At 53.1% G+C, this 13546-nt stretch overlaps 3 protein-coding genes across 8 annotated transcripts in view; 1 reads left to right on the top strand and 2 right to left on the bottom strand.

The window, feature by feature from the left end:
• Positions 1-13546, bottom strand: part of SAR1A (secretion associated Ras related GTPase 1A) — a 537387-nt gene that overhangs the window by 369253 nt on the left and 154588 nt on the right. The gene's annotated exons all lie outside the window — the stretch shown is intronic.
• The window catches only part of PPA1 (inorganic pyrophosphatase 1), a 478362-nt gene that overhangs the window by 319165 nt on the left and 145651 nt on the right, over positions 1-13546 (bottom strand). The gene's annotated exons all lie outside the window — the stretch shown is intronic.
• The window catches only part of PALD1 (phosphatase domain containing paladin 1), a 109515-nt gene that overhangs the window by 60012 nt on the left and 35957 nt on the right, over positions 1-13546 (top strand). For all 6 annotated transcript variants that reach the window (XM_050803602.1, XM_050803600.1, XM_050803601.1 and 3 more), the window contains exons 2-7: positions 6278-6491; positions 9184-9286; positions 9848-10027; positions 11239-11403; positions 12573-12733; positions 12961-13036. In XM_050803602.1, coding sequence (XP_050659559.1) covers positions 6307-6491; positions 9184-9286; positions 9848-10027; positions 11239-11403; positions 12573-12733; positions 12961-13036 — 870 coding nt within the window. In that variant the 5' untranslated portion in view covers positions 6278-6306. The remainder of the gene's footprint in view (positions 1-6277; positions 6492-9183; positions 9287-9847; positions 10028-11238; positions 11404-12572; positions 12734-12960; positions 13037-13546) is intronic.

Genomic DNA, 13546 nt, shown 5'->3' with positions numbered 1-13546 from the left:
CCTCCCAGATTCAAGCAATTCTCCTGCCTCAGCCTCCCGAGTAGCTGGGATTACAGGTGTGTGCCACCACGTCAGGCTAATTTTTGTATTTTTAGTAGAGACGGGATTTCGCCATGTTGGCCAGGCTGCTCTCGAACTTCTGACCTCAGGTGATCTGCCCACCTCAGCCTCCCAAAGTGCTGGGATTATAGGTGTGAGCCACTGTGCCCAGCCTGGGGTTAGGATTTTAACATATGAATTTTTAAGGGCAAAACATTCAGACCACAGCAGCTAGATGGCCTTCAGGGATGTGGCCAGCTCTGAATCTGCTTTTTGGGGGATACAGGGCAGGGACTGTTGAGTGGTTAGGCCTCAGCAGCGATAGGGTCCTGCAGTGACAGCTGTTTGTGGAGATTGCTGTGGTCTCAGCATCTCTAAGGTGGGTCTTGGGATCGTGCCAGAGGGTCTGGGATTCCGGCGGGCAGGGAGGGCAGGAAAAAGGGGCTGGCGTGGTGGCTGGGGTCAATGTCAGATAGCCACCTTTCTGCTACAGTCTGAGAAGCCAGACTCTACTTTGGAAAAGCTACCAGTCATCTTTTTCAAGCCCACTGGGCTTGACATGCTGGGAGGTTGTGGCTGCTGCACCCTGGCAAGGACAAAGAAAGTGGGGGTTTGTGAGCTTTGGATTCGAGGTGGGGAAACCAAGATTGGAATGGTGATGGTTCATTTCCACCAGAACCGTACACAAAGCAATGGACTTCTACTCCCAAGATATTTAGGAATCGGCTCTTAAACCTCTAGCCTATTGTCCCTACCCTAGGACCCAGAATGGGCATCTCTAGCTTCCCCTGGGCTTGAATACTGCCATTGACAAGAGGCTTACCACTCTGGCTGGTTGGGCGAGTACATTGGAGCATCAGGCAGCTAATGGGTGAGTTGGAGCTAATGTCCCACCTTCTGAAGCTTGAGTCCTCTTAAGGAAATGAGGTAACCTCTCTGCCAGGGACTCCATAGGTCAGTTTTGTTTCCTTTCTTTTCTTTTCTTTTCTTCTTTCTTTTTCTCTTCTTTTTTTTTTTTTTTTTTTTTTTTTTTTTTTTTTGCGGTGGAATTTTGCTCTTGTCGCCCGGGCTGGAGTGCAATGGTGCGATCTTGGCTCACTGCAACCTCTGCCTTCTGGGTTCAAGCGACTCTCCTGCCTCAACCTTCCAAGTAGCTGGGAATACAGGCGCCTGCTGGCACACCCGGCTAATTTTTGTATTTTTAGTAGAGATAGGGTTTTGCCATGTTGGCCAGGCTGGTCTCGAATTCCTGACCTTAGATGATCCGCCCGCCCCAGCCTCCCAAAGTGCTGGGATTACAGGCGTGAGCCACCGCGCCCAGCCAGTCAGTTTCTTTTCTGACTGCCATGAGAGGCAGGAGAATGGCATGTCTGTGTGCCAGACTTTCTCAAATGCCATTGGAGCTGCAGCCTGGATGATTCTGTGGCTTTTTAGCTGGATACTGAGGGCTTCCATGGGTGAGATGGGTCCTGGAGTCCCCGACCGTCTGTTGGAAGCTGTGTATCTCTCTGGGAGGCCTCGTCAGGGTGTTCCCACAGAGAATGGAGTGAATGGGGTTGGGGGTCATTCAGATCCAAGAGGGAAGGGGACAGTATGAGCTGCTTTTGCTGGTAGGGTGAGGTCTAAAGAGGCAGGGAGGAAGCTGAGGGGCAGTTATCAACTGCTGCCCCTTCCCAAAGACCAGCTGTCCTCATCTGAAAATGGACATAATGAGGCCTCATCCTAATAGGGTTCTGGGGATCCGTATGACAAAAAGCATCCAGCAAGGTGCCTGGCACTTCATGAGGGCTTTGGGATGTTAATAATAGAAGCAGAGAAGGTGGAAGAGGGCCTGTGTTCGCAGTGGGGAATGTTATTCCCTTCAAGCAAGATTTCCTCTTTTTTCTTTTTTTTGAGATGGAGTCTTTCTGTCGCCCAGGCTGAAGTGCAGGGGTGCCATCTTGGCTCACTGCCATCTCCGCCTCCTGGGTTCAAGCGATTCTCCTGCCTCAGCCCCCCGAGTAGCTGGGATTCCAGGAGCCCGCCACCATGGCCGGCTAATTTTATTTTTAGTAGAGACGGGGTTTCGCCATGTTGGCCAGGCTGGTCTCAAACTCAAGTGATCTGCCCGCCTCGGCCTCCCAAAGTGCTGGGATTACAGGCACGAACCAAACCTGGCTGGTTTCCTCTTTCTTTTTTTTTTTTTGTGCCAAGGACCCCCAAGCAGAAGCCCATGGACTCCTTCTCAGAATGCTTTTAAATACATAAAATATGCGGGGTTACAAAGGAAATATGTTTCATTGAGAGAACTATCAAAATATTTAAACACATTGTGTTTAAAAAGTAAACAGTAAACAAATGGTAATATTTGTCTTTAGGTATTATTGCACTAATAAGATAACCCATTAGGCAAATTAAGGTTACATTTTTCTTTTGAAGAACTCATCAGTGACAAGGCTGCAGTGGCTCAGCTTCAGTGGGGGTGTTAAACTGGGGAGTGTCTTTGAGGGAAAGGCCCGCACCCCGCATGGTGGACACCCAGGCCATTGTGATATTTTTGTTTCGAGGTTTCCCAAGTATTGCAAATCCCACTTCGCAAATGTAATTGCAGCTTCTTTGTAGCTAGTTTTATAAGGCACAGTCAGGCTTCTGTCTAGGATCGCTAGGATTCTCCAAGCTTGTTGAGTTAACCTGAATCGTGAGGACCCATAGTGGGAGTGGGGAGTGGTTTAAGAGTACCAGGTACAGAGTTACTTGAAGCTGGCCAGGTGCGTCAGCCCAGTGTCTGTGGGCAGGGGACCAGGGGCTCACGTGGTCCCTGGTGGGTCTGATAATGACTGTTGTTTAGAAGAGTGGTATCATAAGCGACATCTCCAGATCCCACTGCGATGTGATGTGAAAATGGCTGTGAGCTCCAGGGGCACTGCCTCATACTCCACTGTCCCTGCAGGGGCAGCCCTCACTTATGACAAAAGGAGAGTTAGAAGACAGGAAATAAAGGCATAAACCATTCACCAACCATGCAGGGACATCTCATCCCAACCCGCTTCACCCTGTCTTTCCCTAGCAGAGGTTTGAGCACTAGGCACCCCACCTCACCCCTACCTTTGCTGACCCCTGTCCCTGGCAGGCGACAGCAGTGCTGTGACCACTAGGACCACTGATCTGAGGCGCCAGATCCCCCTGAAGCTGAAGGGGCTTTCAGACCATCCCACCTTTCACTATCATTTTACAGTGGCTGTGGACACTGAGGCCCAGAGAGGGGAAGGAAGTGGCCCAAGGCCACTTGTGTGTGGCCAGCAGGAGGAAGGCCCCACGCTGGCGAGGTTCTTTCTGGCAGAGTTGAGAGAGATTTCAGGGTGAGAGCTACAGTGTGACAAGCCTGAGGTTGCCCCCCCCAGATATTTTGGAGGTGGGCTCGATTTTCAAAGGACATTGCCCTCCTCCCACCCCTAGCTGCCTGTTCTACCCCTGCGGCCCGCAGCTGTGAACATTTGTGTCGTCACTGGGCCACCCTTGCAGGGCAGCAGCTGCAGCCTGTCATTGCCTCTGGAGCCCATGAGAGGTGATGGTGGCTGGAATTGGAGCCGGGGGCAGGCAGGGGAGGAGAGGCGGAGGTGTCAGGCCGAGCCCAGCCCTGTGGGGACGGGCCCTGATGCCCGGCCTTGGCCTGAAGCTGTGGCCAGCTGTTGCCTTCTGCAGACCCTTCTGTGTCCTGCCCATCCTCTCCCCCGGGAGAGCTGCCCTGAGCCCTTGTTCTCCAGGCTGTTCCCACATGTCTTTCTGGCCCAGGCTGCTGGGAGGGGTCTGGGAAAGTTTGATGAGGGCTGTTGGGGCCTGCCAGGGCCAGTGAGGTGGACAGAAGGTTCCGCTCTGCTGTTGGCCAGTGAGGGGCCACTGTGGAGCTCCTTCCCCTCTCTGATCTGCCTGTTTTTCTGTTTGGAAACATAGAGGCTCATTCCCTCCACCCTTGCCAAAAAGAGAGAGAAGGGGAGGGAGAAATTAGGGTGTGGAGCACCATGGAGATGGGGCTCTTATAAACACAAGGTGTGTATGTTAACGAAGCCATCACGAGGCTCCTGGGAGTTTTCAAGGGTGACAGGCGTGGGTGGGGGTGGAGGGATCTTTCCAGACTGGAGAGGGACGGGTGCCTGTTTGAGAAGGTTCTGGGAGGGCCGATGAGTCTGGAGTTGTTCTCTCCGAGAGTCCCTGAATGGGAGGTGACTCTAGGGTAGGAGTCTGAGTGCATGGTGCAGAGGAGGCCTGGCGTCCCCACCTGGGGACTAGAGCTCTGGTTCAGGACCTGGGGAAGAAAGGACAGTGAGCTCAGCCTTCAGACTGACCTGACCCCAGCTTCATGCTGGCCCCATGACCCTACCTTCCACTTCTTGAGGTGATGCTGCTGCTTATGGGAGGCCCGGGGGGAGTGTGGATGGTTGGGAGCAGACAGTCCCTATTGATGTGGAGCAGCTTGTGCCTGATGGGGGCAGCTGGGGAGGTTGCTGTGCTCTAGGGATGCTTATTGTCCTTGTGTTTCTGCAGAGTCAAGGGGTGGCGGGCTGGCAGGGCAGCTTGCCCTGATCCCCAATCCTGGACCATCAGTACTATGTAGGGCCAGTGGCCACTGAGCTCCCAGAAAGTTCCCTGAGCCTCTGTCCCGCCTCTCTGTCGCCCTCTGTCCCTGTGGAATTCCCAGCCCCCTCCCTCCTCTGCAGCTCTGGCTCTTGGACTCCTGAGCCACTACTCCCCCATCCCTTGACCAGCCCTTAAAAGATGTCCTAGCCATCTTTCCTAGCCATTCCTTTATTCTTTAAATAGGTTTTAACCATATTACCCAATGTTTGGAGGAGAAAAATTAGAAAATACAGATAAGCAAAAAGGAGAAAATAAAAATCGTCCATAATCTCATCACTTGCAGATAACTCGTGCTAGCATCCTGGTGTCTGTCCCTCGGACTCATCCTGACGCCCTTTCATGAGTTAAGGTGGGGCTGTGCCCGCACTTGCTATGCAACCTGCTGTGTCCTAGATGTCTTTCCGTGTCAGCCAATATGATTTTTTTAATGGCTGTTTAACATTCTACCCTATAGATGTCTCATTATTTATTCAGCAAATCCTCTGCTGCGGGCTGCAGGTTGTTTCCAGTGTTGTGTGATTATAAACAACACCCCAGTCAACAAAACATCCTGGTACCCACTTTGTGCACACATCCTGAAGTATTTCCTTAGGAAGGAGACTTGCAGGAGGATTGCCGAATCCCCGAGGGTCCCCGGCGTTCTTCAAGTGGGGTGGGAGCTGTGCCTGTTGAGGATATTGATGTTGATTCAGATTTTTTTTATTTTTGTTTTTATTTTTTTTGAGATAGGGTCTCACTCTGTCACTTAGGCTGGAGTGAAGTGGCTGGATCTCTGTTCACTGAAACCTTTACTTCCAGGGTTCAAGTGATTCTCGTGCCTCAGCCTCCTGAGTAGCTGGGATTATAGGTGTGTGCCACCATGCCTGGCTAATTTTGTATTTTTTTTTTAAATTAGAGATGGGGTTTCACCATGTTGGCCAGCCTTGTCTCAAACTCCTGGCCTCAAGTGATCTGCCTGCCTCGGCCTCCCAAAGTGCTGGGATTATAGGCATGAGCCATCACTCCCGGCCACCAATTCAGATATTGATGTTGATGTTGAGTTTGGGGCCTGGTATTTTCTTTGAACACTTGATCTGCTGAGAGCTCACCTAATCTGGACTTCCCTGGCCTTATTTTATGACATTCGTGGCTGTATGTCCTCCTGTATCCATTCCCATCCAAAGCCTTCAAATCCAATTCTGACTTCCCTCTTTGCATCTATCTGCCCCTGGTTCTCCTCTCTTGGTGACATTTCCTGCTTCTCCTAGCCTGGAAGGTCTGGCCTTTGTCTATACCACCTGAAACAGTCACTTTGAACTCTAGGCTCTGGCCTGCTGTGGATGATTCACCTCTTTCTGTCTCATTTTCACCAGAGGAGTGCAAACTAAAGGGGTTGGGGACTGCATCTTTATGTGTCTCTACGTCCATGACTCCCCCAAAGCATCGGTAAAGGGCCGGGCATGGAGCAGGCACTCTGTGAGCATGTGATCTTCTGGGCCCCAGGGTGTAGGTGGCAAGCCTCCCTCTGTCTCCAGCTGCAGAGTGAACTGCTTCCCTCTGTATGATGGAGGGCGAGAGGTGGCTCAGGTCTCCTGCTGTGGCTTTTCCCATCCCCTCCTTCACTGCATACCCTCTTATTCCACAGGTCTGGGGTCCTGAGGCTGCCAGCAGACTATGGGTACAACGGCCAGCACAGCCCAGCAGACTGTCTCGGCAGGCACCCCCTTTGAGGGCCTCCAGGGCAGCGGCACGATGGATGGTCGGCACTCCCTCAGTGTCCACTCCTTCCAGACCACTAGCTTGCATAACAGCAAGGCCAAGTCCATCATCCCCAACAAGGTGGCCCCTGTCGTGATCACGTGAGTGGCAGGGGGAGTGTGCCCATGTCCCTGGGAGACATGGTGGGCAAGGGGACTTACCTGGGAGTACAGTGGCATACAGCACTTAACATGTGCAGGCTGGATTCAGGTTCACAGATGATGACACTGAGGCCCAGGGAGATGAAGCAGTTCATCGGGAGTCACACTGCATGCACCTGGCAGAACTGGGTCTCTGTTATGGGTCTCTGAGCCCATGCTACTCACCACATCCACAGTGTGAGGGAATGCGGAGGAGGAGGCATGGCTGGGGGACCCCCCACTTTGAAAATAATTTTTGGCTTAACATTTTCAAAAGAAGTTTATGTAATTGATGGATGAAATTGAGATTTCTTTTTCACCGACAATAATCACAGCTCAAAACTGAGGCTAACACCAGGCTGTTGAAGGGCCTTGGGCTGAAGGAGCTGGAAGCTGCTAGTCGGCTATCCTAATGATGCCCATCAGGGCTTGTTCTGGCAGCGTGTTCTGGTGTTCTGAGATCTGGACATACTGCGTGCGTCCAGAGGAAGAAGGTCATGAGGTGGGCCCTGAAACCCTGTCTGCCCTGTGGGGCTTGGAGGAAGGGGTGGGTGCTGGACAGCTGTGCTGGGGAGGACAGGAAGATGAAGGGGACATTGGATCCATCTCCTGGTACGTTGGGAAGCCTCGTACTTTCCATACCTCTTCCCACTGTGCTTCCCTCCTCTGGGTCTTCCAGGAAGCAGGAAGCAGGAGATGACTAGCTAGGAATTAAATGTGTTACGCACATCAAAGTTTGGCAGAGACTTAGCAGATGGGACCTTCTGTGTAAGGAAACCTGAGGGTGGGAATGATAAACCCTGCCTGCCAGCTCTGGGGCCTGCCAGGAAAACTGTCATCATAATCAATTCTTGGCCTTCTGATAAGGAGAGGAAAAGGAATGTCATATAAAAGAGACTTGATATGTAGTCTCTGTACTGACAGATGACAAAAGTGGTTTGGGGCCTGAAGGTAGCATGGAGACTTGTGCCCCAGGCCTGGCTCTGCCCTTGCAAAGTCCCTTTCCCTCTCTGGGCTTCAGTTTCCTTATTAACATAAGCAGAGATGACATTCAGAATATTTAACCAAGTGGTGTGTCTCAGAAGAGTTGCTGACCAGCCGTAAAAATCCTGTACACGGCGCTGTGCTTAGGGCCTGGAGCCAGCCATGAATGCAGCCCTTTTTGGGGGTGTAGAATGTTTGAAGTGGAAGGGACCTCTAGAGATCATCCAGTAGAGGGGTCAGCAAACTACATCCTGCAGGCCCAGTGTGGCCCGTTTTTTTCAAATGAAGTTTTATTGGAATGTTGACACTTCCTTTCACTTACACAATATTTGTGGATGCTTAGGACCTCAATGGCAGAATTGAGTAGTTGCAACAGGCACTGTATGGCCCACAAATCTTCAAGTATTTACTGTGTGGCCCTTTCCAGAAAAGGAATGGCAACCCCTGATCTAATGCATTTTAGCTCAGATGTGAAAACTGGGTTTCAGGGAGGTAGAGAGACTTGCTCCCCATGGGTCACGTGGTACAAGGAGGCAGAGCTGGAGTGGGAACCCAGGCCTCTTCTAGTGCTCCTCTGCCCCACCCATTCCACCTCCTGCCTTTCCAAAAGGCACTTCTTTTGTCAAGAGGACCTAACATCAGATCATGAACTCTGGGAGGCCCTGTCATATTCATTGTTATCATCAGCAAGGGAGCTGTTGTGTCTTGAGGGCACAGTAAATCTTGCTTGAGTGGTTGGGACTTTTGCCTGGTTTAGCATCTGCAGAAATCTTGATTTTTATCTGTGGGTTTTGTTTGAAATAGCCCTGTGTGGAGGTAGAACTACAATTATATTAATAAAAGCTTTCTGTGCCCCCAGGCACTGGGCTAAGCACTTACAATCATTATCACATTTAATTCTCAGGACAGTCTTGGGAGTAGGAATTCCTGGAAACTGAGCTCCTTGTCCAAAGCTATAGAGTTACCAAGTGGTGGGTGGAGTTGGGCTTCACGCCCCAATCCTGCATTCTAAACCACCTCGCTGTGTGTGGAGTTAGCAGTGTAGGGATTGTCCCTCCGACACAATCTGATGGAGGGACCATCCAGTTATGTTGTCTTCTTCCGGGTACAGGCTAGGCCGCTGTCAAAGTAACCCAGATAGGATGCCTTCCTCAGGACAGAAGCTCATCTGTTACATGCAAGTCCAGGAGGATGTCCAGGCTGGGATGGCTGCTCCGTGATCATCCAGGCCCCTTCTCCCTCATGGCTCCAACATCCTCAACATGTGGCTTTCTCTTATGATCTAAGATGTTCTACCTCTGCCATCACTTCTGGATTTTAGCCAGGAAGAAGGGGAGAAGACAAAATAGAAGGCACCTCTTCTTTTTGGGAATGGCTTGGAATTTATACACTTTTCCTCACATCTCATTGGCCAGAACTCAATCATGTGACCACAATGAGTTGCAAGGGAGGCTGGGAAATGTAGTCTTCAGCTGGGTGGCTCAGTCCCCAGTCACAGCCCTGGGGCTCTCTTGTTGAGGAAGAAGGGAAGAGTGGATGTTGAGGGACAGTAGGCAGTCTCTGCCACAAATCGTAGCCACAGAGGTTTCCCTGCCGTGGGCTCTGTGAGGGTGGAGCTGGCCTTGACCATGGAGGTTCCTTGACTTAGTTTCCATTCTGCCCCCCACAGGTACAACTGCAAGGAGGAGTTCCAGATCCATGACGAGCTGCTCAAGGCTCATTACACGCTGGGCCGGCTCTCGGACGCCACCCCTGAGCACTACCTGGTGCAGGTGAGCTCAGGCGTTACCATGCCAGCCCACCCGCCACCTCCCACCCCTATCTCTCATGAGTTCCCTCCCTCACCTCCCTCTGGCTCTCCCCCATTTTCCCCATCTCTCTGCCCATCTTCAGAACTGGCAGGGCCCTAGGATGGAGCTAACACTGTGGTCCTCTGGTTGATTCCTGGTTTCCCAGCTCAGCCTTCCTACAAAAGCCCCTTTCAGGGGACCTCCTACCCTAGAGCCAGCTTTGCCCCTGGAGAGCGTCTCCCTGCTCTTTCCTCCAGGCCTGGCTCAGACGTCACCTCCCACATGAAGGAAGCCCTCTCTGATGTCCCCTCTGGAGGAGTTGTCTTTCCTTTTCCTGCACTTTATGACACCCTTCCCCAGATCACAGAGAGTTATATATTGTGTCTATGTTTTCCATGAACTGCAGGCAACTTGAGGGCACGATCATGTTCTTCTTGCCCCTATTTCCCCCCTCCCTGTCCCCTGGAGCCCAGAACAGAGCTCCATCTGCAGAAAATACCCCTGAGCCATCTGAGTGACCTTCCTGTGGCTCTCCCCTGCCAGGGTCGCTACTTTCTGGTGCGAGATGTCACTGAGAAGATGGACATGCTGGGCACCGTGGGAAGCTGTGGGGCCCCCAACTTCCGGCAGGTGCAGGGTGGACTCGCTGTGTTCGGCATGGGACAGCCCAGCCTCTCAGGGTTCAGGCGGGTCCTCCAGAAACTCCAGAAGGACGGACATAGGGTAAGCATGTCACTTCCCAGGCAGAAGCCAGGCCCCACCTCAGAGGGGCAGCTTTAGAGGCGCTGGAGGGGCCTGCTGCATGCTGGGGAGGTAGGGTGGTGGCCTGGACCAGGCCCTGCCTGCCAGGACGGTCACTGCGGTTGGTCTGGTTGGGAAATTCTGGTAGATATTGATTGCATGTCCTGAGTGGATGGCGGGGCACAAGGTCAGAAGCCTTCATAGACCCTACTTGGGAGTTTCGGGGGAAGTAGGGGGCATGACCGGGTGACAGGAGGAGCCAGCTCATAATTTGACAGCTTGCTGAATGGTGATCACCGCTAACACTTACGTCCTGACGTTAGTCCTGTGATGGAGTGGCAGTTTGTCTCCCATTTTGCAGAGGAGGAAACAGGCCCAGAGAGGCTCAGTGACTTGCTCCAGGTCACACAGCTCATGAGTGGTACCCCAAGACTCAAACCTGGGCAGCTGAACTCCCAAGTGCCTGCTTTCAAGGACTGTTCTTACCTGCCGGATGTCAAGGCAGGGTTTTGCGTGTCCCTAGGACACAGGCTGAGGCTCTGCTGCGATTGTAGGTTTCTTGGGTGCAGCTGCATCTGAATTGACCCTGGGGTTAAGGTGGAAAGGCTTTGAGTGAGACAGAATGGGTTGGGAGTGTGGGCTGTGCACAGGTCCCATCTTCCTATCTTGATGATAAGTTCCTCAAGGGGACCGTCTGCCCACACATTTCCCTCTGCCTGTATGGTGCTCAGTGAATGAATGATTGCATGGTCATGGGGCATTCTTTTCTTCAGCTGATATTCATCAAGCACCTGATTTATCCAGGACATCATGCTAGGAATTATGGGTACATGTAAATGACCAGGACATGATTTTGCTTACGAGGAACTTGTGGTCCATCAAGGGGGAAAAGATGCACTCATTGATAATACAAAGCAGGAATTAATGCCAGGAGATTCAGATGAAGGACTCTTGGCCCTGACAGGAGGGAGGGGTCACTGCTGACCGGGAGGGTCATGATGAGGTGGCATTTGGACTGAGCTTTGCTTCTTGGGTAGAATTCAGGTTGCAGGGATGGCGTGGGGTGCAGGGCCCTTAAAGAGGAAGGAACAGCCTGGGCAGAGGCCCTGTGGTGGGGCAGTGGTGTGGGTGTCTGTGCGGTTGTCTGTGCGGGATCATGGTGATGGCTTCCTTCCCCGTGGGGCTCCTGGCAGGAGTGTGTCATCTTCTGTTTGCGGGAGGAACCTGTGCTGTTCCTGCGTGCAGATGAGGACTTCGTGTCCTACACACCTCGAGACAAGCAGAACCTTCATGAGAACCTCCAGGGCCTTGGACCTGGGGTCCGGGTAGAGAGCCTGGAGCTGGCCATCCGCAAAGAGGTGAGGACCAGTGCGGTGTGTGGGAGACCCCAGCCCACAGCCCAGCTTTGCAGATGCTCTTTCTGGGGCCAGGCCACCTGCTCTTACTGGCCCATGTTCCCCCACTGTTGTGCCCTGCTTGGGTGAGTGGCTGGCTGCAAGGCTGGCTTACAGGCAGCCAGAGGAAGGACTTCCTATTCTAGCTCTCTGCCTCTGCCCCTTTCCCACCCTGCTTTTCTCCTTGATGCTCAATGTCTTTATTTAGAAAGGGTTCTGGTGGGCCGGGTGCATTGGCTCATGCCTGTAATTCCAGCACTTTGGGAGGCCAAGAAGGGCAGATCACCTGAGGTCAGGAGTTCAAGACCAGCCTGACCAACATGGTGAAACCCCATCTCTACTAAAAATACAAAAAATTAGCTGGGCGTGGTGGCACATGCCTGTAATCCCAACTACTCGGGAGGCTGAGGCAGGAGAATTGCTTGAACCCGGTAGGTGGAGGTTGCAGTGAGCTCTGAGATCACACTACTACACTTCAACCTGGGCTGTAGAGTGAAACTATCTGAAAAAAAAAAGGGGGTGGGGGTTCTGGGCGAGTGAAAAGAGCACTAGACCAGAAGGACCAAGGCTGCAGTTCAACTCTTTGAGAGCCCCGAGGCTCTGAGTCAATTCCCTTGGTGGGTCTGTGGGCCTGTTTCAAGATCCTCTGTCCTCCTGGTTTTCCATAATTGTGGAGGCTTCTGAGACAGCTGACAGACTGCAAAGGTGTGTAAATAGAGTGTGGGGTCCCGGTGCCCCCAGAAATTTCATGGCAGGAACCAAGGCTGTGCCGGCACCCAGCTCTCTCCCTCTCCTATCCCCTCCAGGCCTCCTGTGTGCTCTGCTCCCCTCAGCTCCAGCTCTCAGCTGACCACACCTCCCCCATCCTGGCACTGGTGGCTTTGTGAATTCCTGCACCCGCTGGGCAGAGCCCTCCTGCCTGGCCACTGTGTGGGCACCCCGATTCCTTCAGAACTCCCAGGAAGGGCATAGAGAGCACCTCTGGCCATGCAGTTCCCTCGGGGCGGGGGGCGCGAGCAGAAGCCTGCCTGTGGCCTCTGCATGGCCTGGTTACTCCAGAGCTCTCAGCCAGGACACTCAGGGAGGGACCTGAAGTTCAGGCATGGCCCTCTGACCCCCACACCTCCCTCTAGATCCACGACTTTGCCCAGCTGAGTGAGAACACATACCATGTGTACCACAACATCGAGGACCTGCAGGGGGAGCCCCACGCTGTGGCCATCCGTGGTGAGGACGACGTGCATGTGACAGAGGAGGTGTACAAGCGACCCCTCTTCCTGCAGCCCACCTACAGGTACCACGGGGCCGCCCTCAGCCCTGGCCCCACGTGCCGGCCATGGGTGCTGCAGGTCCTGCTCCCCAGCTGCAGCCTCAGTTTCACCATCTGCAGGTTGGGCCGAGTGCCCCCCACCCATGTCTCCCACAGTGGGGCCCGTTTCCAAACAGTGCCTGGGAATAGGGAGTGAGGGGGATTCCCAGAGTGGGTGCCTGCCCCATAGGCCGCTCTCCCTCACCTGGCAGGTACCACCGCCTGCCTCTGCCCGAGCAAGGGAGTCCCCTGGAGGCCCAGTTGGACGCCTTTGTCAGTGTTCTCCGGGTAAGTGGGGCGGGCACGGGGGAGGAGTCTTGAGAGTTGTCCCCACAGAGGTGCCCTCGTTCTGTGGTGTGTGTGTGAGCACATCAGGGTGGACGTATGGTGGTGTCTGTCTCCGTGTATATGTCTGTGTGTGTCAGCGCCTTGGTGTGTGTCTCTGGGGAGTGTGTGTACATGTCTAAGTGTCTGTATCTGTGTGTTCCTGTCTGTGTGTGTCTGTGTGTGTGTACCTGTGTATAGGTGTGTGCTTGTGCAGTCTCTTATGACAGAGCCCATCACTGACCACTGGACTAGCTGCTGGCCGTGGCTGGGCTGCCAACTTGCTGTGTGGCCCCAGACTAATCGCCTCACCGCTCTAGATCTCAGTTCCTCATTTCTTTAGCGGAGCTAACAACTCTTGCCCTATAGACTCTTCAACTGACATTTCCTGAGTCCTGGCAGAGTTTCTGTCCAGCCCCCTTCAGGACGTTATCTTATTCCACTGGCATCTTGCAGGAGGTGTTAATACTGGCC

The sequence above is a fragment of the Macaca thibetana genome, chromosome 9 (assembly GCF_024542745.1).
Source record: "Macaca thibetana thibetana isolate TM-01 chromosome 9, ASM2454274v1, whole genome shotgun sequence".
Lineage (NCBI taxonomy): Eukaryota > Metazoa > Chordata > Mammalia > Primates > Cercopithecidae > Macaca > Macaca thibetana.
This window is presented reverse-complemented; position numbering and strand designations above follow the sequence as displayed.